The sequence below is a fragment of the Tyto alba genome, unplaced genomic scaffold (assembly GCF_018691265.1).
Source record: "Tyto alba isolate M040663 unplaced genomic scaffold, T.alba_DEE_v4.0 Super-Scaffold_20000042, whole genome shotgun sequence".
In the NCBI taxonomy this organism is placed as follows: Eukaryota; Metazoa; Chordata; class Aves; order Strigiformes; family Tytonidae; genus Tyto; species Tyto alba.
In genome coordinates, this window is record NW_024881293.1 from 5,358,075 (window position 1) to 5,380,593 (window position 22,519).

Below are 22,519 nucleotides of genomic sequence, written 5' to 3' on the forward strand. Positions count from 1 at the left end.
GTACCCGCATCCTTTCTCTTTATGGTTGCAAAGCCATTGGGTGATATTTCTGTGTGGAGGCAGAAGTGCTGTCCTCCTCCAGCTGACCTACTTTCCTGGCCTGTCTCTATTCATATTTCACTGTAGAAGTGCAGCAGGTGAGTACTGGACTTCCTCTTCCCATGGAAAGAGGTGGGCCAAAATCCACTTGGATTTCTAGATCTTTGGGGAAAATCTTTTACTTTGTTTGCAAAACATCTCTGGATCTGTTCTGTACTGCCCTGTCAGGCTCGCAGAAGCCCTGAATTTAATGCAGGACCTGTGGAAGGGTTGTGGTGTGGTCAGGGCTGTGTTGCCCTGGTGGCAGTTAGTGAACAGAATGCCTGGGGCTTCCTCTAGCACTCCTTACCCGTATTATTGCCTGGCCTAGCTTTATAACATTGCAGTTCTACTGATATTGTCTCTCATTTTTAGCTTTAGTATTAAAAACTACCCTGATTTGGCTTCCTTTCAACTGAAATGCTTTGTAGAAGGCAGGAGAGAGGAGGCAAAAGCAGAGATTTTGGGGAACCACAAAAAAAAACCCCACAACCATCCCTCCCTATCCTCTTTCTGAGGTGGAGTGTTGTCTTTTGCAGGTGCATGGGCTGAGCTGTCTGTTGGCTTTCTGGTCAATGACTAGCAACATATTCTAAATGCACAACCTGTCTTTGTGCGGGTGGTAAGACATCCAGAAGCTACACTGCCAACTCATTTGCAAAACATATTTGGTTTTGCTGCTGCGAAGTCAGGGGGAGATGGGCTGTGGATGCTCCCATCCCAGTGCCTTCAACCATGGTCCTGGTTCTTTGTGTGTGAGTGCAGAGAAGCGTTGGATGAATGGCATGTGGACATAAAGGGGTGAATTTAGAGTATAGGGTCCTGTAAAAGGGCACATGTTTAGCAGGTGTTAAGTGGTATGCCAAAGCTGTGCCTACGGTTTGAGTTGTAAAGAGGGAAGGATTGGTGCTGTAATACAAACACATTGCTGTTTAAGTTGTACCCCAGAATTTGTGAGTTTATTAAGTACCTAATGAAGATGTGATGTGCCTCTTCCATGCTTTGCAGCTAAGAAAACTAAGAGGGAATGTGACTTCTCACAATGCTGGGCTGGAATTTGAAAGATTGCTATTCAGTCTTGTGCTCTCCTACTGACTCAGGAAATTTGGGGTGGATTATTAGATCTTCGTGCCTCTATACTGGCTACTGATGATAATTATTCCCTTCTCCTTGCTTACCGTTTATCTTGTTGATTTAGTCCCCATACTTCTGGGGACAGTGGCAGTCTGATGCATCCCAGGACTTTGCCTTAAACAAAGAAAAAAAAAGGGAAAATTTTCATTCTGTGATCTGACTGCCATAAAAACTGCTGGGGGACAACCCAAATACAAACTCAGTGTGTGGGATTTGTTGCTTTGGTACAGTGTGAACCTGAGATGCTGGAAGGAAAATGCTGCAGAGCCCCCTCAAGGTTAATACACCGATGTGGGATCTCTCTGCAGGGCCGAGTTCAAATCTCGACTGCAAGACATCGGGCCCCGTCACCGGTGGCACGCCGCTGAGGCATCGGGCTGTGGCACCCGGCTGTGCAGGCGGCTGCCAGCTCGCTGGCGTGGGGGGTGTGTGTGTGTGTGTGCGCCGAGCAGTGGGTGTTTTGGGGGCTGGTGGAGCAGGGGCTGGTGGAGTCGGTGCCGCTTCAGAGTTCCTGCGCGATCTTGGTCTTCCCTTGCCCAAGCGCAGCCGGCTGGGAGAGAGATGGGACTTGCAACCTGTCCTGCTGACGTGTGTGGGAATAGCAGGGCACGGCGCGAGTCGGAGCGAATGTCTGCTGGCAGATGGGCGCACGGGGGTGGGAGCGGAACAGCAAGAGAGAAGGAGTGATAGGAGGGTAATGAGGTGCCTTGGCAGAGTTGTGAAATCAGGGAATCTTTACTGCTCATATTCTAACTGCTGTCACATGTAACTGGTGCTTCTGTCACCAGCTCTTCCATGGAGTCTCTTCTGCCTGAAGTACATAAGAATAAGCCCTGTTGGGTTTTGCTGCCTTCTGTCCAGGCTGGGAGGGGCGAGCAGAGCAACGGGACTTTTGTTGTTTCAAAGCCACAAATCCCGGATGAGAACACTTCTGAGGAGGATATATGATCTTGACCTCCAGCGCTGAGGGTTTGCAGCATCAGACTAACATTTCCAGGAAAATCAACATGAAGAATGATGCATTCCGTGGGGAGGGAGCTTGTGACTGTATTTGTGCTGTGTGGCCAGGTACTTCCTAGCTTTGATGCTGGCTTGGCAAGCTGATGCTGTCTGTGGCTTTGGAGAAGTTATTTAAAGGGTAAACTGAGGCAGGAGGATTGATAAAATTCAAATTGTATGGAACGGCTGACTCAACACCTGGGATGTGAAGTGCTGAGAAAACTTAAGTGCTGTCACTGGCTGGCTCTATCCCTCCCCATCTGCTTTCCAGTTGCCACTGTTTTATTATATTTATTTTGCTTTTGGTTATGGATGGTTGCAAGCCTCTGCAGTTGTCTCTGAGTGCCAGTTTTGTTAACAGGCTGGGTGACAGGGTCATGGCAAGATAAGATCGGAGGCAGCTTGTGCTCTTTAAAACCTTGAAATGCCACTTGTAACTTTGCAGAGTTCCAGAATTGCTCTTTGGATAAAGGCATTGCCTGGCAGGCTCTGCCCTCGGCACGTTAACTGTCTGCTCTCAGCACTGCTCAGCCTGTGGCAGCCACAGATCTCTGCTCTGGATCTCTTGATAAATACGATGCCAAGGCAGGAACCTGGGCTTGCTTAGCTAAATTCATAAGTGATGTGGAGTGATTCTGGGCATGAGGGACAGTTGCTTGGCTTAAAATGTCTCCTGGAACATAAATAATTTTGTTGTTCTTATAAATAGCACCAAGGGGGTTTGTAACCTTTCTTAACTAAGATACTTTGGGCAAATTGCAGCAGCTTTGCATGCACGTTGACTCACAGGCAGATGCAACGTATACTCACTCAAATATGGTGCTTGTTTGTGAGATTTTTTTTTTTCTTTTAAGATGCTGCATCTTTAACAAGCCCTTGATAGATGAGAATTTGGTGCTTGCAGTGACAAACAGTCTCTTCCTTCCTGCCCATATGCAACATCATGCTTTCAGTTTCCCCAGCATTATTATGGGAGAATATTGATTTTAAATCTGTTCGGGGATGCTGTAATTGTATATTAGATATTTTGCGTTGGTTTGTAGGGATGCAGTAATGCAAAAGGCTTGAGTGTTTCCATACAATCTAGAGGGGGAAGATTGCTAAGGACCTTGAGGTTTTGAAGGAGGAGGGGGGGAAGGGGGGGGAGAGAGATTGAGAGAGAGAGAGAGAGAGAGAGAGAGAGAGAGAGAGAGAGAGAGAGATACTGTGGTAGGAAGATTCAGAGATCTGTTGTGCTTTTTTTTTTTGTGTTGTTTTTTTCCTCCCCTTTCTCTCCCCCAGTTGCTTTGCATCAGGGCATGAAAGGAGTGGAAACACCAGGGGGACAAAAGGCAACAGAACAAATGATGAAACTCAGTAAGGAAATCAACTGGATTCAGAATTTATAGCTTTAAAACGTTGCATTGATCAGTGTGTGAATAGTCATTATGTGCTTTTGGACTGCGTGATTAGGAAAGCAGATCAAGGCTCTCAAGATGATGATTTTTCTTACTTTCATTTTTTTTTTTCCTCTGCTTGTAATATATGTGTGCGTATGTGTGTCTGTGTGTGTGAGAGAGAAGCAAAATACCAAAGTCTCTCTGGTTTCTTCTGCAAAGAGGAAAGTACAACCTTATCTGATACTCAGGTTTCTCATCTCTTTTCTAGATGAAATTTTAGGCAAGAGAAGAGTATGTTCTCCCAACAGCAGCAGTGAGTGTCCTTTAGAAAGCAAGAAAGCCAGAAGTGAGTCCCCAAAGGGTAAGTGCTGCTTCTGCCTCCCCCATCCCCTTCCCCTTTCTTCTCCCTTCTTAAGAGTGGAACTTAATTGAAATTAAGGAGGGAGGGAAGGGAGGGTTGCGAGAGGCGGTGGTGTGGGAGCTGCAAGTATCCGGCACTGAGGGTGCATGAAGGAGGCTACCAGTGCACTGTGCTTTCTTTATGTAATCGGGGGGAAGCTTGCAGTGTGCGAAAGGGATTGCCTCTTAATTAGAATAATTGCTTTATGATTAAAAAGGCAAGCTGCAGCTTTTGAGGTGAATTTTAGGGGTGTTTCTACTTTTCAGGCAGAATGTCTTGATTACATGTTTGATATAAAAGATACACACAGGCTGATCATGCTGGCATCTGTTCCTTTAAAGGGAAAAAAAGAAGCCTAGCAGGGAGAATAGGGCTGCCTAGTTCTTTCTTATGCATTTATGGTACTGTTCCTGTAGAGATGGAATCTGCAGAGGGTTTCTCTTTTTAGGGATTTTTTTTTTTTTTTAATCTCCTGATTTGTCTTATGGTTCTTTTCTATAAACATAATTTTTAAACTTTCTTTATGACTGGCGAAGTGCAATGGGTAATGGATCCTGCAGTTAATGAGTTTGTCTCAAGGTTGCGTAAATGAGGTTTTGCAGGCCATTCACTTAAAGGCTTTGTTCTAAAGTTCAAACTAATTAGCTGTCAGTAATACCCATCTCGATCACTGTGCCTAACCTGTACTCTTTGGCCACTAAAAAAAATGGAAAAAAAATAAAAGCAGAGTAGCTGTCTGAAGCTAGATCCTGTTTCATGGGTTTGGAGTCCAGCAGCTGAGACTCTTCAAAGTGTATATTCTCAATAACCAGTCCAGGGAATCTCAGAGGGGACTTTTTGCAGCAGTTTGTCCTGAAGCATTCTTAAACTGCATACCTTATATTATGCTATACAAATATGTATTGCAGGCACCTATACTGCATCCTGATTTCACATAATATTCCTGTGTATTGTCTCTTCTTGACTCGTTGTCCCCAAATTATGATCTGAAAGGCAGCATACTCTGAGAGGATGTTGAATGCTAATGTCACTTAATATAATATTTCTAACACTACCCAAGAACGTACTAAATCTTTTATTTCATGTAACCTGCTCCTGCCTGTTAACTCTTTAATATGAGTGGAAACACCTGAGCTTTTTACTGGGCTTTTTGGAAAGCTATAGAGAGGAACTCTATATACTGCTACTCTTTACTTGTTCTCCTTGATTTTTTTCATCTGCCCTATTCCTCTTATCCTTGAAATGTTCCTAGTAGATGTGCAGGTAAGTTCCAGCAGGATGCTGCTTTAGATTCTGAAATGCATTTGTTATATAGGGGCATGAGACTCCTGTAACACCCTTGATACACCTGCTATCATCTTTGCTATTTCTGCTGAGACTGTGTCCTTTGTAATTCCAAGACAGTGCATGCTTAGGAACTGAATCCAGGTAACAGCAACCTACGTGGCCTGGCTGAGAATGGGCTAAACTTTAATCAAACCATCTGAAGCCAAATGATTGCATTTGGATTCACCCTAATAAAGTGGCTGAACTTGTATGAGTTGATGTTTTTGCCATGGGAGCAGCAGGGTCAAACGATCCCATTCTGTTTCTTTCCTCCGGCCTTCCCACCATTTTTGTTTACTTGAGTGGGTTGAGTGCAGTGTGAGGTGGATAAGCAGCCCTTGGCTTTGCAGTACATACTCAGGATCTAAATCCTGCTCCTTAACTCTGAATGACTCGGGGATTCCCCCAACTCAGTAAGAGAGGGAGTCCTGGGAAGCTCTGAATAAAAGCAAACTTTCATTTTCTGCTCTCACTTTTTTTCTCAGAAGGCCTTCCCTGCCCTTTAAAAGAGTGTGAGACAGAATGGAAATTCTGAGTTGGGCCTTTTACTCATTTCCCATGTTACCTGTTTTTTATTATATTAGATCATTGAGGAGCCCCTGTTCCCTCCAACACTGTGGCAGGCATTTTAAGCCTAGGCTGTGCTGATGCTAGAATACATCAGAATAGTGAGGGGCTGAACAGGGGCAGAACTTTTGTGCTTTTGGGGCCTTTATCCACCCACCCCCTGCTATGAAAAGGGGGGCCAAAGGAGGAGCTATAGCCAGTGTTTCTGTGTCTTAAGCCCCAAAGAGCAAGAGCACCTTGCAGCTGAGAGCTCCCAGGAGACTCTCCATCCACCGTGCCGGCAGTCAGGCAGCGCTCCGGTGGCGTGGGTACCGGGGAGGGCTGGGAGGGAAATGGTCCCTGTGTTGCCAGCTCTGTACTAAGGAGCTGGTGGGTATCAGAAGGATCTGCGTTGTGTGACAAACCATTTCCAAATGCAACAGACCCCAGCGGCTGGTTACCTGGGACCGCTGCTGTAGAGTACTGCTGGAAAGTGTGGGATTGTGCCAGAGCCCCAGGCTTGGCTGGGCCCCAGATGCTGCGAGTGCAGTTTGTGATTTAGGAGTGGGAAGGGAAACGAGGACTGACGGGAGTTTTGTAGCCCATGCAGCCCTGTGCTGTCCCCTGGTAGGAGCCAGGTCTGCAGCGTCTCCCTGGCACGCACCCTTCCTTTTTCTCCAGCTGGTGGTGTGCCTTCTGTGGGTGCTGGTCCTCTGCCTTTCGCACTCTCCTGTGGTGCTGTACAGCCCAAGGTGGGCACTCTCCCCCTCCCCATGCACGCTGGCCCTGGATGCAGCTCTTGCTCGGGGCACAGCTGCATTGTCTCCGAAACAGCCTTTTGAAGAGGAGAAGTGACCCCGTGCCCGCGGCACATCTCGTGCTGCTGTGGCTGCGCCTGACAAGGCAAGGAGAACAGAGGCAGCCAAGTAAATCACTCCTTCTCTCTGACTGAGTGAAAAAACACCTGTAGGGCTGGAAACCCTTCCAGCGGGGAAGCAGTAACCTTCCCTTCCCCCCTCCCCGATGCTCGCAGTGTGCACACCAGAGATCAAAAGAGAGCCCTATCTCAGTGGAAACAGGGCCGCGCCAGTGCTGCTGTCAAACAGAGCAGAACGTTCTCGCGTCTAATATGGAAATGCGAGCATATCAGAGGCTCGGAGCGAGGGCTGTGCTGGCAGGTCACGGAGGAAGCTTTCTCCCCGGGAGACAATTCCCCAAGTAAAACCCTCGCTGCTGCTGCAACAGCCTGTCTGGAGATCTGCTTCTCCGATACCTTGAGACATGAAATAAAACTGAACGATTGCAAAAAGAGAAAGTCAGTAAGAGTATTTTGGTTCCTATTTGAACTGCTGAAAAAAATAAATCTGGTAGAGGCCTCATCAGTTGGGAAGATTTGAAACTAGGCTGGACCAAGTGCTGGAAAACATACATAGGGAACAATATTGCACTTGCCCCCTGGTGTGGGCTGATGAGCTCATATGCTGCTCCTTCTGCCATTCTCTTTGCTTTGCTATTGCAGATTATTTAAAACAAAATAAATTTTTTTTGCATCTTTATTTAATGAAGTAGACCAGAATTGGAGCTGGACTACAGTTGGGCAATTCAGATCCAGCCTCTGTCAATATGTTCCTCTTCTTTGGTGGAGGGGGAAGGTATCTATTTTGTTGATTGGTTTGGTAGCTGCCCCCTCTGCCCTGGCAAGTGACAGCTCAGGCAGCAAAGGCCCTAGAGCTACTGTCTAAGACCTGGCTTTGAACCCGGGCTGAGATGCTTTTGCAGCAGGCTCCTTAAGCTTCTCTGTGGTTTGGTAAAGGCAGCCTCGGCCTGTCAGGGGTTTGCTGTAGCAAAGGAGAGGAGACAGACAGGCTGGGATTGCCTGGGGAGGACGAGCCTTGTAAAAACTTGGTGAAAAGGTTGTGCAGCAATGACAGGTCCTTCAGGCTGAGCAGAAAACCTGCGTCCTCAGAGGGCCTGAATTCCCTGGGGTTGCTACCACTGAGGCCCTGCAGTGTTGGGGGAGGGTGGGAGAGGTGGGGTCTTCTTGGCTTGGGCGAACAGAGGGGTGGTGGGAGAGGTGGGCTCCCCTGGGCTCGGGGAGGCATGCTGGGGAGCGTGAGGGCCAGCAGATGCCTGCCTCGACTGTGCCTTCCCCGTGACTGTGCCAGAGTCCGTTTCACACCTGGCAGCTGGAAGAGATTTGGCGAGATCAGTCTCCCGCATTACCCCCCGGTAATGACAAAAGCAGACAGCAAAGCTTCAGCAAAGCTGGAATTATCGCTGGCTGAGTCATGTGAAGTCTTCCAAGTTTGAAGTGTGGAAATCGAACCTTTCCCTGGACTCCATCCTCCTCTTAGCCTCCACTTGCCACCCCCCATTCTCTCTCCCCTCCTTACACCTGAAATCTGCTCTGTGGCTGATCAGATAGGGTTTATGGTAATTAAGTGTTATTAAATCCCTCCTCCCTTCCTTTTTTTTTCCTCTAATGACACAGCTATGGCGGGGGGAGGAATTTGGTATTTTTCTAAATCAGATCTGTGGCATGTGGCTTTGCTTCTTAGACCTTTGGTTAAGATCATCAGAAGGGAAGCGAAATAGCTGGTGCGCTTCTGTGTGCCTGGGGGAGGTGGCAGGAGCGGCAAGGGTGCGGAGGGGGATGTGGGAATCTGGCCCACAGAGTGACCCGGTGGGAAGGGGAGGTGGAAGCGGGGGGACCTCTGCCCCCCACCCCTCTGCTCTTCCCACTGGTGTCTTGCAGGCTTGGGTACCGGAGGCAGGGAGTGGGAGGGAGCAGGCAGGGCACGGCTGTCGGCTTATGCAGCTTTCGGGTCTGGTTGCGAAGTGTGACACAGAGCACAGGGGGGGCACCCAGCTCCTGAGAGCAGCTAGCCTGAAGCAGGCCACGAACCTGTGATTTACGAAGGAAACCTGTGGTCCCTGAGATGCAGATGCATGTCGCTGGGGCAGAGATCAGTGGTTGCAGATACGGCCACAGATTGTTATGCTGATTGAGAATCCTTGCTGAGCTGGATGGAGCTGACCTGACTTGGAGGGGACTGATGTAATTTCCCTTTTGCAGAGGAAGAGCGCCTTGGGAGCCTGTGATGCAACCCTTTTTTATTGAAACTTTGTGCATCTTAGGCTCTTTATTATTATTAGCTCCTCTTATGTTCTGAGGTGGAGATGGCTTCACTATGACATGTGAAGGTTGCATCCGCAAAATCTGAGCCCCTTGGTTGTGTAACGAGTTTGGTGGCAGGCAGCACTTGCCACTAATGGCCTCTCATTTTGGCTGAAGCAGAAGTGACCCAGTCCCTAAGCTGCTGTGGCAGGGCCACATTTTACAGGTACTCTGTCTCTTGGACTTGTTTGCCATAGGGTACCTTTGCTGATAGCTTGCTTAAGGGCATTTCTCTCACAGGAGAGAGATCCACAGCTCTTTTCCCAGCAAGATGTCCAGTGCCTGCATATTCATCACGGTGCTGATATTGGTGTAAAGTGGCCTGTGCTCAGAGCCACCCCCTTAAGTTTGGAGCCAGTCTGGCAGCAGAGCCACCTGCTGTGATCCTTGAAGGACTCTGGCTGCCAAGTAGGGTGGATGAAGGAGCACGAATCTGGGGCACACGGGAGGGTGGTCTTGTCGTTCACTGAACGCAGAGGTGGTCTTGTGACTGCAGCATGGGGGGAGCCTTTCCCGCTCCCTCCCTTCCCTTCTGACTTCTAAGATTGTTACTGGGAGTTCCTCTCCAGTAATGAAAAGGTTTTGCCTGTGGGGAAGATCCAAGATAAAATAGTGTTAGAGCAGCCACCAACAAGGCAGAGAAGGGTAATTACTCTTGAGTTCTGCTTACAGTAAACAGAAAGCCTTGGTGGTTTTATCTCCCTGACTGTTAGACTGGGATCCCTACTGCCCAGGGAGCAGGCAGGGCCTTCCTCAAAGCGCCTCCCTCCTGGGCTGTGCAGTGGTTCTGGGAAGATGGAGAGGTAGGCATGTTGGGTGTAATTTTAATGGCCTCAGGGTGCTTAGCCATATGTACAGGTCTGAATCAACCTGCTTTTGTGACTTCCCTCCAAGAGCTGGGCAGGTAGACTGTCATCACCGTCTGTTGAGCGGTTGTCAGCATCACCTGCACTGGATGCTTGAACATCTCTCACATTGTTGTGTCCTTGCGGGTGTTCAGAAAGGAGAGAGGTGCATGTCTGATCAGGTATTAGTTGGAAAAAAAAAATCACGTCCCCTAAGATGAAAGGATGAGAACTCCGTGAACTCTTTCATCCTGCCTGTCCTCTTTGCCACCTTGGGTGTAGAGAGCTTGCTGGTAATTTTGAGTTACTATAATGCAATGCTTGTTGCTTTGGGGGGAGGGAGGTGGAGGGTGGGAGAGTTGCTAATGAGTGTTTTTGGGTGCTGTGGCAATTAAAGCTGTAGACTTTTCTGTATATAAGTGTGCCCATCTTTGGAGGTTTTGGATGCTGTTTAGCAAGTCGTAGCTGCATTTGGAAGCTTGGTACATCAAGTTCAGTGGGTATGCTAGAGAGTTGTGGGAAATTGTGTTAGAATCCCTCTATTCCCCTTTCTTTTTCTTTTGCGCTGTCCCTATACTTATGTGATTTTCCACTGTATTTCTCTCTGGAAAAAAAGACCAAATCTTTCTGCTCTTCAGAAAACTCCCACACGCCTCTGCTTGAGGACTCGGTGACTCAGATGACCCCAGAGGAGCACTATAGACGCATGATGTCAGCACTGAATGAACACGGCACGTTTGAAGAGCAGCAGCAACAACGTCTCTATCAGCTGGCCAACAGCATGGCAGTGCCCAGCCATGGAGGTACAGGCTCTTGTAAATGGGAGAAGAAGGGGCTCGCTTTGCCATTCGGGATAAGTCTTGTAAGATGTCCTTAACCTCTATGTGCACGTGAGGAGGATTTATGGGCTGCAACGTTGCATATTTGTCATGCAGTGAATACAGGTGGTGCTAAAGAGTGTCCTACAGACCGTTTCTCCCACTATCTCTGTGGGAGCATCTACCTTCAGCCATCTATAAATGCTAATACCTCCTGTAGCTATTGCGGGGGGAGGCTACGCATTTGTTTACTGGAGTAGATTAGCTGCAACATCACTACTGTGTATTTTGCAGTGGTGGTGGGGGAGGTCCTTTTCTTAGTTTCAAGAGTTCATGTCAATCTGAATATTCAGAATCTGTGGTGTGAGTCTTATTTGGGTCATAGTGTGGAGCAAGGGGAATGAGTGCTGGCATAATGCAGAGGGCTTGTGAGATGTAGGCACTGCCAGATACTCCTGCCATTCACTGATGGGATCTGAAACAGCAAGATGTTGTTTCAGGATTTAGTTAAGCATCGATAGCGCTAGGTTTAGGAAGTTTGTGCAATAGTTGCTACACACAGACATAGCATAAATTGGTGTTAAAGACCTTTCACCTTAATGAGAATTAGATGTCTTATGATTTTATGGACAATTAAAATATGCAGATGAAGCTAAGTTACAGTGAAGAGAGATTAGCAGGCAAATGCTGAAGTCAGTGGGACAGATTCATCCATGGTATCATCTATTGAAAGCAATTATGCTCGCATCACGATGTGGCCCACATCGGTCCTTCGCTAGCCAAAACCAGATCTGCTGTGGAAAAGTGAGGGAAAGGGATGCCGAGAGAACTTCTTCCATACCCAATGTATGCTCACTTGGTGAGAGCTTCCTCAGAGCATTACCTTAAGGACCCTCTAGGTCCCAGCTTCCAGCAGTAAGAATTTGTGCCCAGACCTTCCCGGGATGGTGTGGTTCTCTGGGGTTGATCTGGGCACTAGGGATAGCTGCGGGACACCCCAGCCCTTCTTTATTTAAGGCCTGTCGTGTGTACTGCAGATTGTGCCTCTGTACCTGCCTGTCTGCTGTTTCTAGGCTTTAGCAGCACAGGAGCATTTCTGCACAGATATCTATGTTGAAGGGAAGATGCTGCCATTCTGTCCTTTAAAAGGAGGCTGGCGCTTGTGCGGTTATGTTAATGCAAGGAGAGGAAAATCCAAAAACCTGGTCCTGAAGCAGCGTCCTCATTAACAAGTACCATTGTCCAGTGTTGCTGCCTTGTCCTGGCACTGAAGTGGTGTCCTGAGGGGATGAGGGTCCTGCAGTACCAGCATCTAATGGCTCCCACTTGAATTGAAGGATTACTGGAAGGTTTTGCCTTGATTGTGGAGGAAGCTGGCTAAATCCAGCTTGGCTGCAGCACCCTGTGCTGTGCCTAAAGGGGGCACCAGGCAGTTACAGGTTCTACCCTGGGAACCACTTGGCAGAGCGCAGGAGCCACAAGCATCCCTCCACAGCCTAAAAAAGGCTCCTCAGCTCACTTCACCTTCCCTCGGGCGAGCAGAGCCTGCCTGGCACTGGCTAGGCTTGGTCCAGAGTAAAGCTGTGCTTTGTACCCGAGTCCTCTGATACAGGCACGGGCTCAGCTGTCTGGATCAGGCAGAGCCAGGGAGAGGGAAGAGGGGATGTTTTTCTGGTCTTGGAGGCAGAGAGCTGTAGCATCACTGGGAAGCAGTGCTGCGCAGGAACCTGTAGCCCCTGTGCTGCTTCCTAGCCAGGGTGTGGAGGGCTGACACGTACCTGCCTGGGTGATTCAGGGAAGGAGCTCAAGCGACATCAGCGAAGCATCCAGCAAGAGCTGGAGGAGAATTTCCTGTCTAGAGTGTAAATCCCCAGGGCTGCTTGTTAGGTTAATGAAGAGGCTGTCTTCTTTTCCACTCTGTTTGATTTGATTGGCTTCTCTGGGGGCAAGACGGCGATTCCTTTTGCTGCAGAGTAAGGATTTGCTTCTCAGCAAAGGCATGGCATAAACCTGCACTGAGGCACACTAGTGAACATGGCACGAGTTTCTGTGCGAGGTGTTTGGCTGTCCTAGGCACTTACAGAGCTGCAGAGCTCTGGCAAGTATGATCCATAGGTATGGGGCAAAGCCACACGCCGTGGGGCTGGAGCTCCCACACATACATGCAGTGAACTCAAGCGCAGTATGCGAGAGGATGGTGTGTACATGCATTGTGCACAAAAGGGTAACCCATGCAGACGTGCAAATATTCAGCTGTGACATGCATGTGTAGACAGTGTGGAACACAACAGAGCATGTCCTCAGCATGAAATGTGGTATGGATACCGGTATTGTGACAGACAGTCACGATAAACCACTTCCCCTGGGCACCGGACGGCTGCCGGACACGCGGAACAGGCACATCCCGGCAGAGCTTGTGCTGCACAACAGCTGGTATCGCCCCCTTCTCCCCCCATGAAATGAGCAAAGGGGCTCATTACATTAAAAGCCTGATGTATTTTTTTCTTATTATGATTAAATTGTCTCATCAGCATTTGTTAGGTGAGGGGTCACACTGAGGTTTTGGGGTGAGCAGGGGGAGAAGAGGAGTCGGCACAGACAGACTCTCTCGTGTAACATTGACAAGACAAAACTTCGTGTATTTTGGATTGTCTCCACACCACAGGGCTCTGGTTGGGCTATAAATTATTAGTGCCAGTACAAAGCGCAGTTTATCTGCGGGCTCACATGGAGGCACCAATAACATTAATAATTTAAAAAATGTTAATAATTTAGAAATCTTTTTTTTTTAATTGCTTTTCAAACCTCCCCCCCCCCCCCCCTTCCACCCCCATTCTCCCAGTGGCATTCATCCCACATTCTGAATTCAGTCCGTCTGCGTGCCTGGAACCTCCATCCGCCAGCGTCCCACTGTCAGTCAATCTGATTTCCCAACTGTCAGAGTGCAGGATTGTAAATAACAGATCCTCGTCGGGGGGGCCTGTTCGAGGGGGTAGGGGCGCAGGAGAGGGAAGGAGGGGGGGAGAGAGAGTAGAGGAGAGAGTGTGCGTGGGAGGGGGTTGTTGCGGTCATTCGGGATCAATGCGGCTTCTGGAACTGGCTGCATGCCAGACTTCTAAATTACAGGCACCGTGGCAATAAGGAGTGACCTGGGTTTTTCAGATAATTAATTTATAAACATTAAAGGTGCATGGTCCCTGGCTCGGAGAATTCTCTAGGCTTTTGATGTGATCTGATGGGGTTTGTCGTTTCACTATTTTGTACACACTTTTGCAGTTCAGAATTGTACATTTAATGTTAGCCCCCTCAGCTGGGGGTGTGGGGACAGCAACTGTGTGTGAATGAATGTGGCTAGAAATGTTCAGGTACCAATGTCCTCTTACTGCCAGCAAAAATAGCAGCTGTGTAAGCGTTACCACTCCAACTTGCAGTCCCACCATGCCCTGACCATCACCACAATATTTGATAAAGGGATTGGTGTGAAGCTCAAGCTGGGCTGGGCAGGAATATGGATGGCTGGGATTTCCAGAACCAAAGGAAGACAGCATGGTGGTATAAAGCAAGGCAAGGAGATGTATCGTTACCAGGGTCATGCAACACTCTTACATTAACCTAGCTTTATGAATCAGTTGTGGGGAGAGGACTAATAAGCTGCTGGATGTGGAGTGCTTTGCAATCTCAATATGCGAGTTGATCCTGACCCGGGTGTGTTCATTAAGATAAATCTTCCTCTCCTCCTCTCCCCAGCTGTGTTTTGGTTTCCTTTTGCAGAGTGGTACACAGTGAGTGTATGAAGGAGGTTTCCTCTAAATGTGCATCTGTGTGTCTGCATTTCCTGTGTATCATGAGAACGGCAGCAGAGGTTTTGTTGTGGGATATAAGCAAGTTGTGTATAGGATGTTTTCAAATGGGTGTAGGAACTAAGGGACTCCTGATGCTTCACTGTGAGAGAGTAGCACTCTGGAAAAAGCCTCTGTCAGCACAACTGGTACGGGTGCCCATGTCACCAGACCTTCTCTTTGGTCTGTCCAGCAGTGTTGTTCCCCAAGAAGGCAAGTGCAATAGCAAGCCAGCTCTGCTTGCATTGCCTGCCCTTCCTTGGCGTACGCTGTGCTCCCCGTCGCCGTGTGCTTGTGGTGTACCCGGCCGTGCCCGCATTGTCCATCCCATGGCACTTGTGTGGGCAGCTCTGCCTACGCTGACACCCACCCTGGAATGAGGACAAACACGAATAACCTGTCCCTGCACAGTCCCCCTGGGTTGTAGGTTCTGCGGGTTTGACGAGGGGTGCATTTCCTTCTGACCTGCAGCCCCATGGTCTGATGAAACTGCTGTGCTGGAAGGGGCCCCTTTCTGTACCCCATCCTCATCTGCTCTGTGGCCCAGCCCTTTCCCTTCCTACAGCAGAGCTTCTCTAGGCAGGTCCGGGCCAGCTCTCGCCCCCTCCTTGCCCAGGTGAGCAAGGGGCGAGCTGCTTTGGGTGGGGGGTGCAGTGTGCTTAGGGAAACAGCCCTCGGGGCTCTGCAGCCGCTCAGGGAACAGCCCCCCATCCCCTGCTTTCCGCAGCAGCAGGAGATGCTGGGGTGCGGGGGTGCAGAAAGCTTTACAGCGCAGAGCGGGGCATCCCACCGTGGATTTTTTTTTTTTTTGGGGGGGGGGGGGGGGTAAGGGGCTGAACCCTGCCCCGCCGGGTGTCCCGGGTGGGGAGCTAAAATCGGCGGTGCCCAAGGGGTCGGGGGGGGGGCTTGGCGGTAGCAGATCGGGTCATCCCCTCCCCGCTGGGCACGGCGGGGTCGGGGCAGGTGCCCGAGGACCGGGAGGTGCCGCCCCCGGTGCGGGGTGAGCCACGGCCCGGGGCTACGCGCCCACGGAGAGGGGGGTGCGGGGGCAGGCGGGTGGCTCGGGAAAGCCTCCCTCTCCTTTTTGTCTCCCTCCCTCCCTCCCTTTTTCCCTCCCTCCTTCCCTCCCGCCAACAGGAAGGCAATTAAACAGCAATCCACCCCCTCCCGTAGTTGCACAATTTCCTCCGCTGCCAAACTCCCTTGGCGGCGGAGGCGGATCCCGCTAAGAGCCCGCTCTGCCGGGTGAGTGAGTACCCGGGGCAGGGGAGCGGGGGGGGGGCGGGGGGAACACGGACGGACGGACGGACCGGAGCCGGCCCTGCTCCCCCCCCCCCCCCCCCCCCCCGCATCTTGACAGCTTGCCCGCACCGCGGCGGCGGGAGGCTGCGACCCGGGGGGGCTTAACGGGACAGGACGGGAACCGGAGCAGCCCCCGCGGCGGAGGGCGGGCGGTGGGAGCCTCCGTGGGTGCGGTGGGAGTGGGTGTGTGTGTGGAGGGGGGGGGGGGGGGGGGGCACACACACACACACACACACGTCGGGGTGACGGGCAGCAGCTCATCCCTTCCCTCTCCCCAGATCTCCTCCGGGCGCGGCAAGAGGTGGCGGCGGCGGCGCGCAACCCCGGCGCGATGGAAGCGCACATCCCCTCGGCCAGCAACTCTTCCAGCCAGCGGAGGAAGCAGGGCCTCCCCCAGCACAGGGACACCCACTTCCCCGAGAGGTACCGCGGGGGCGGGGGCCGGGGCCGGGCCGGCCGTGACTCCCCCACGCCCCGGGGCGGGGTTTGGCTCCGGCGGGCGTGGGGGGGGGTTGGGGGGGGTGTTACGGAGAGGGTTGGGGGGGGGCTCTGGGACCGATGTGCACCCCAAGGCGTGTGCAGGGGTGTCGTGAGGGTAGCCGTGCCTCAGAGGTTTGATTTGCACCCGGTAACGCGTTAAGGTCTCCCTTGGGCATTATGCAGGTGCAAAGGCGCGGTTTGGCGTGCGTGCCTGCCGCATGCTGGGGTGTCTGTATGCAGAGGGGGGTGATTTGTGCTCCTGCACATAGGCATCCAGCTCGGCAACTGGCTGGCTGGTGGAAGAATCCCAGTCCTGCCTCGGATCTCCAGAGCAGATGCGAGACTCTAACCTGCTCTTTGGCACAGAGCAAGTTAAGATGTTTAAGTTTGCATTTTATAGCATCTTCTGATAATGAGAGAGAACAAATGCTCTAGGATGGAACAGAGAGAGTACGTTTTCTTTTTTGAGGAAGAAAGAGGTACAGCTTGCTCTTACCACTGATAGGAACGCTGGGAAGCTGATTTCCCCCCGCCGAGGAAATTCTAGCTCATTTATCTTGCTCTCTGCCATAAGCCATTCCCTCCGCAATCAAGAACTTCAGAATGAAATTAAATTAAAGCTGCATGCGTTTCTGTCAAGGGTAGCAGAGGTGGGAGAGGGCCTGGCAGCTGTGGGGACACAAAGGCTTTGAGTATCACCCAAGGGCTTTGGGTACCTGATCTAGTGGAAGGTGTCCGTGCCCATGGCAGGGGGTTGGAACTTGATGATCTTTAAGGTCCCTTCCAACCCAAACCGTTCTGTGATCACAGGACAAGCTGTGAAAGGCTCTAGTGCCTAGGCTTTTTTGGCTTTCATCTTGGGGTGGGGGCAGGCAGCAGGCTGCAACAGTAGTTCTATAGCCTGGGTATGTATGTGCTGAGTTCAAAGTCATTGCTCCCCCCATTTATAGCCTTGGAGATCCTGTCTCGTTTTATTTCTTTCTGACCGATGGGTTTGCAGTGTGGAGGGGCTGGGCAGACTTGGTAAACCTTTCTCTTACAGGGTGTACTTTGGTTAACCCACCTAATAAAATCCAGCCCAGTCCATGTGGATTGTAGGCAGACCTGTGAGGAATGCAGAGATAGACGAGTTTCAGTGCAGCCAGTCATCAGGAAAATTTCTCCAGCTCTGTGTGGCCTGGAGAAGTGCCAGGCCAGCCGGAGGCCTGGCTGAAAAGGCACGTACGGAAGGGTGGAGGTTGCTTACGGGAGGGTGCTGCACATAGGAGGGGCAAACTGAAAATGATTTAGATATGTATCAAATCCAGAGATAATTGCCACTGCCAGGCAGGTGTTCTAGCTAATGGAGCTGGGCTAGGCCAGGAAGGGTTAAATCCTTTGGGAAGAGGGTGTTATCTGGCAGTTTAAGGAGAGGACTGAAGTTAAGGCCAGTGTTTCTCCCCAGTTATGGGAGGGAGAGAGAAGTTGTTCGCTAGGTCAGGGGACAGAGGCTGAAGGCCAGGAGTTAATGGTTGGAAAAGACCACTACTTTTCACCTTCCTTCAGTTCTTCAGGTAGCCCTATGAATAGTTGCATTGGCACAAGTGAGAGGAAAATCCTGGCAAGGTGAGGTGGAAGAAGGGAACACACGGGGCAAAACCTGCCCTTGATGTTGAAAGAAATATCTGTGGGACCTTGGATTAAGTTTGCAGGAGTCACTCTGTGTCTCAGTTTCCCTTGCTGACAGTGGTTCTCATTTTGAAAACAGGTTGTACTTAATGTTTGGGAAGGCCTTTGAGCACCTCAGTTCAAAGAGCAGTATGATGTGGCACGTTGCACGGAGCAAGGATATTTGCATCCACTTGTAAAGGTCTAGTTATTTGCCTATAAGCAAGACCAGCCTGTGGCTGGGTTGGTGGGAACAAAACAAAGAAGCTGTCTTTTTCTCTGTGCTGCATACCCTCAAGTCTTGTTTCTGCCCAGGAGTTTGCAGACTGAACCAAGCCTCATAGCACGTTATCAGCCCTGGTTTTGTTTTCCCACACTGCTCCTGCCTCAGACCGTACATGCTGCGGTTCTCCACGGAGCTTTGAGACAAGCCATGTGAAACACCACCATGGTGGGCCTGGCCTGGCATGTCTTGTGCTGCCTCCTCCTCCCATGCCAAGGCACGGCAGACCAGACCTCCTGTTTTTTCTGCAGCCATCTACTCCCACAGGGAAGGTGTGAGAAGGCCCTGTGTGGCTTGCCTGCTTGGCCAGGCTCTCAGGTGTGATAATCCTCAGTTAGCAGAGCTGGGGAGTCCTGCTGGGAAGAGGGGAGCTACAGCTGTGCCCCTTAGCCATGACTTGGTAAGTCTGCTTGACATCAGTTCACGTGATGGTGATTGCTCCCTAGAGGTCTGCAGCCACCTGAGTGTCACTGAGGGTCAGCAGGTATCACTCTGCTCCCGCTCAGAAACGGCCTGGTTGGAGCTGTCGCCTGCAAACTGTTTCTTGCTGTTTTGCCAAAGCACCACAGACATTTGTAGGTATGCCAGAGGAAGCTGTGGCCACCTATTGTAAAGCAGTAAAGCTCTGTATGGGTTAATTTCTCCCTTCCGTTCTCCCTGTTGCTGTTAGCCTTGGGTTTTGTACTTGGCTGCCATAGTTTTTGTCAACAGGGTAAATCAAAGCAGCCTCTGTGCACCTTTATTATGAAGGTATAGAAATTTTAAAAGGTTGAGGTAGACACTGACAGAGGAGAAGGCAATGGAGGAAGCTGGCTCATGTACGTAGGCAAACTGTAGGTAGATTTACGGCATCTCCTTTCCCAGGAGCAGAAGTAATAATGCATGATGCAGGGGGATGTGAACTGTTTGGCATGGTGTTAAAATTCCATTTCAGCTTCCTATCGGGAGATCTGTGGGGATCAGGTCAGCTCTCAAGTGCAGCAGCTTTGTGGGCAAGAATAATTAGCCACTCCAGACTTCAGCCATTATGTCTGGCAAAGCAAGGGGGGAAAACTCATACTGGTGACCCAGTTTTATTTATCAGGGCAGTACTGCTGTTTTTGCAGAGACAGGAATGCAGAGACTTTTGCTCGCTAGTGGGAACTATATATATATATATATATATGTATATTATAGGGAACTATATATACAGTTTTCCAGTTTCCAGGTGTGAAGATGTGGGTGGTGAGACTGAGCTAGGGAACACTTGGGAAGGTAGGTGTGTTCAGACATTTGTCAACTAGTTAGCATCCATCTTTGCGGGCCAGAAACAGGCTGGTAGGTTTAATGATACACAAGGCAGGCAGGTGGGTACTGGCTCTGAAGGGGGTGATACACACATGTGTGCACTCAGACACACTGAATATGGATTTTCACGGACCAGATCCTTTTAGCGGAGTAGTGGTCCCTTCACCTCTTTGCTCTAGCTTCCTCATCTGTCAAAAAAAGTAAAACTGATATGTCTTGCCAGAAGTAGACTCAAGCTGCAGGCTTGAGAATCCATTTGGTTTCATGGTTTTGGTTTCCTAGATCCTTCTCTAGATTGATTTAGACTTGGATTATAGAGTGCCAGGACCTGGTAGTTTGTTTGAAAAGATTGTTGAGTTCGGTGTTATAAAAAGACTTGGAAGAGGAAAGGGTACAACTAAAAGGTGTCATTGTAACTACTCCAGCCTGGAGTACTTCCCATCTCCAAACTGCTCTGTCTCCTGCAAAAATGGCAGGTGGCTGTGCCCTGCAGAGATGCAGAGTTGCTTGGCTCCTAATCCTTAGATCTTGACTCCAAAATTCATTGGCAGTGTACTTGGTTTTGCTGGGGTCGTTTAGCCTGGCATGTTCTTACCCAGGATGCTCATCTCCTGGTACATGCAGAATGCACTCCTGATTGTATTCCCAACTTTGGACTGAGCAGACTGCCTTTCACAGCATGCGAAGCCTCGGGAACACTTGCGTTCACCCCCTTTAGGGAAAAAAACATTTATACAGTGCAAATAGAAGTCATTGCAGGGGCACTCAGACTAGGCTGGACGAGCTGCTTAACAGTGTGATCGGTGTGGTGAAGCTTGTTGGCTAAATATGATGCATCAGTTCTATGTTACGAGTTGCCAGGAGCTTGTTCACATGCGTACAGTGTGTGGCACGGGGTCTGTGAGGGAGAACTGCCCCTGGCTCACAGGAGGGCGAGAAGGCAGATCCCAGCCAGAGAGAGGGCAAGTGCTGAGGCAGGTACTTTGGTAGTAGCATTCAGCTCTCCGGTACTGTGTGTAAGAAGCATTAGGGACACAATTCATCTTCCAGGACCATGGACAATTATGGGGTGAAGGCAGGAGGAATGCCAAGCAGCAAGAAATACTGCCTGCGTGAGATGCCGTCAGCATCCTGATCTGCTGGGGTCCCGGGCAGCCGAGCCCTTTGGCTGGAGCGTTCTGGGAGCGGGAGCCGCAGAGTCTGAGATGCACTTGCTGCCCTTCCGTTGCAGAAAGCTGACAAACATTGTGCATCAGCCAGAGGCCTTTTTCTGTGCAAAGATGTGCCTGAAATACCCAGCAAGGTTTTTTGGATTGCATTCTTTCCATCTGCTGCTGCTACCATTTTTTCTTTTACCACTTAATTCCTCCCCCCTGCATTGTGGAGGCTTTCCTTTTCACTCCTGGCTCTTTGGGCACATTTCTCCTGTCTTCTGGACACATTCTCTTTCGGCATCTTACCTACCCCAGCCTCACATCCCTCCCTCTGTTCTCTATATTGTATCTCTCTCAGATTTTTGCACTGGGAGGATTCCTCAGCAGATCCCAGCTGGCTGAATGTTACGCAGAGCAAAGGCCAAAGAGCTTGACCTGATTTAACTAATTTGGTTTTAGCACCAGTTTGGATTTTGAGGGAGTGATTTCCCCTGGCAGCATAAACCAGACCCTGTCTGTGTCCAGGCCTCGTTGCTGCCCTAGAATGTATCTGTCTCTGCCTGGAAATCCCAAACACCATTTTTAGAAAGCCCTTTCATTTTATTTATTTTCCCTTCCTGGCACAGACAGTGTCTGCGGATGGCAAACGAGCAAGGAGCTGTGCGCTGCTTGCCTATTACCTCAGGTTTAAAGTGTCTCTTCCTATCAAATGCAAAGCAGAAGAAAGCAGAGCTTTCATGCATTCTTTTTTTTCCCCCTTCTTCCATCCATTCTAAATTTATTTCCATGCCTTGCCAGTTTCAATCTGCATTTCCTGACCCTCTCACATCTCCAGTCACAGCCTGTGCTCCAAGCCTTCCTTTTGAGCTTGGAGTGAGTCAGGGGGGAGCACTGCTCAGGGCTTGGGAGGATATGATGGGGTTAAAGTGAAAGGCTTGGTTTTAACAGTATAATGTGTAACCCCATAATGACTTTAAATATTGATTATTTGAAGGCCATTAGTGCTTATTGTTAAAGAAAAGTCGATACTTTTTAAGCCTTGTGAACCATTTGTCTCCTGTTAAAGGACATATCAAATTTAGCAGCATGCAGTGCAAATCCCCTAATACCCTGCTCACAAGCCTCCAGCTGGCATATTAGGGAAAAAAAAAAAAAAGGGGGTGGGGGGAGGAATACGCAGTAACACAGAATTGCTCTCTGCAAGGTAAGGACGAGGCTTATCAGATGTAATTGCCAAGGGCTAAATTCACATTCTCGGAGTATGGGACTGTAATTCAGCTCTTACTCTGAGAGGTGGAAGAAGAGGAGGAAGAAAATTAATGAGGGGTTGAAGGCTGATATGTACCTGAGAAAGGATGCAAGGATTTGTGTTTTGGTGCACGTCTGTCTAAAAGCACAGTAGCCTTTGTTAAGGTCTCTGGGGCTTTTTACTCCAGGGTTGCCAGTTCATTTCCAAGCAATTGGTTGTATCTGTACCCGGCAGCCTGGGCGGGCTTCCCAGCTCTGTGCCAGGACACGGCCTGGTCATACTCCCTCCCTCCCTGCCTCCCGTGCCAAGGATCGGGCGGGTGGGCTGGAAGGGAGCAGCGGCAGGCCCTGGCCGGCTCCCCGGCTGGGTCTGTGGGACGGCAGAAAGCGTCTGTCCTTCCTGGTAACGCGGGCGGCGTGGGGCACTGCCCCGCGGGGGCTCTGCAGCATGAGCTGGCGAGTATCAGTCTCCCTGCAGGGAGGAGAGTCCCTCGTCCCCCAAATATTTGTGAGCGTTGCTGCTTTCTGTCTGAGTTTTCTACGGCTGGGGTGACGCTGGTGTCAGGAGAGGGTGCG

General features: G+C 50.1%; 1 protein-coding gene across 5 annotated transcripts in view; it reads left to right on the top strand.

The window, feature by feature from the left end:
• Nucleotides 1-22,519, top strand: part of SAMD11 (sterile alpha motif domain containing 11) — a 127,856-nt gene that overhangs the window by 85,195 nt on the left and 20,142 nt on the right. For all 5 annotated transcript variants that reach the window (XM_042794654.1, XM_042794655.1, XM_042794657.1 and 2 more), the window contains exons 6-8: nucleotides 3,859-3,951; nucleotides 10,524-10,688; nucleotides 16,123-16,267. In XM_042794654.1, the coding sequence (XP_042650588.1) occupies nucleotides 3,859-3,951; nucleotides 10,524-10,688; nucleotides 16,123-16,267 (403 nt within the window). The remainder of the gene's footprint in view (nucleotides 1-3,858; nucleotides 3,952-10,523; nucleotides 10,689-16,122; nucleotides 16,268-22,519) is intronic.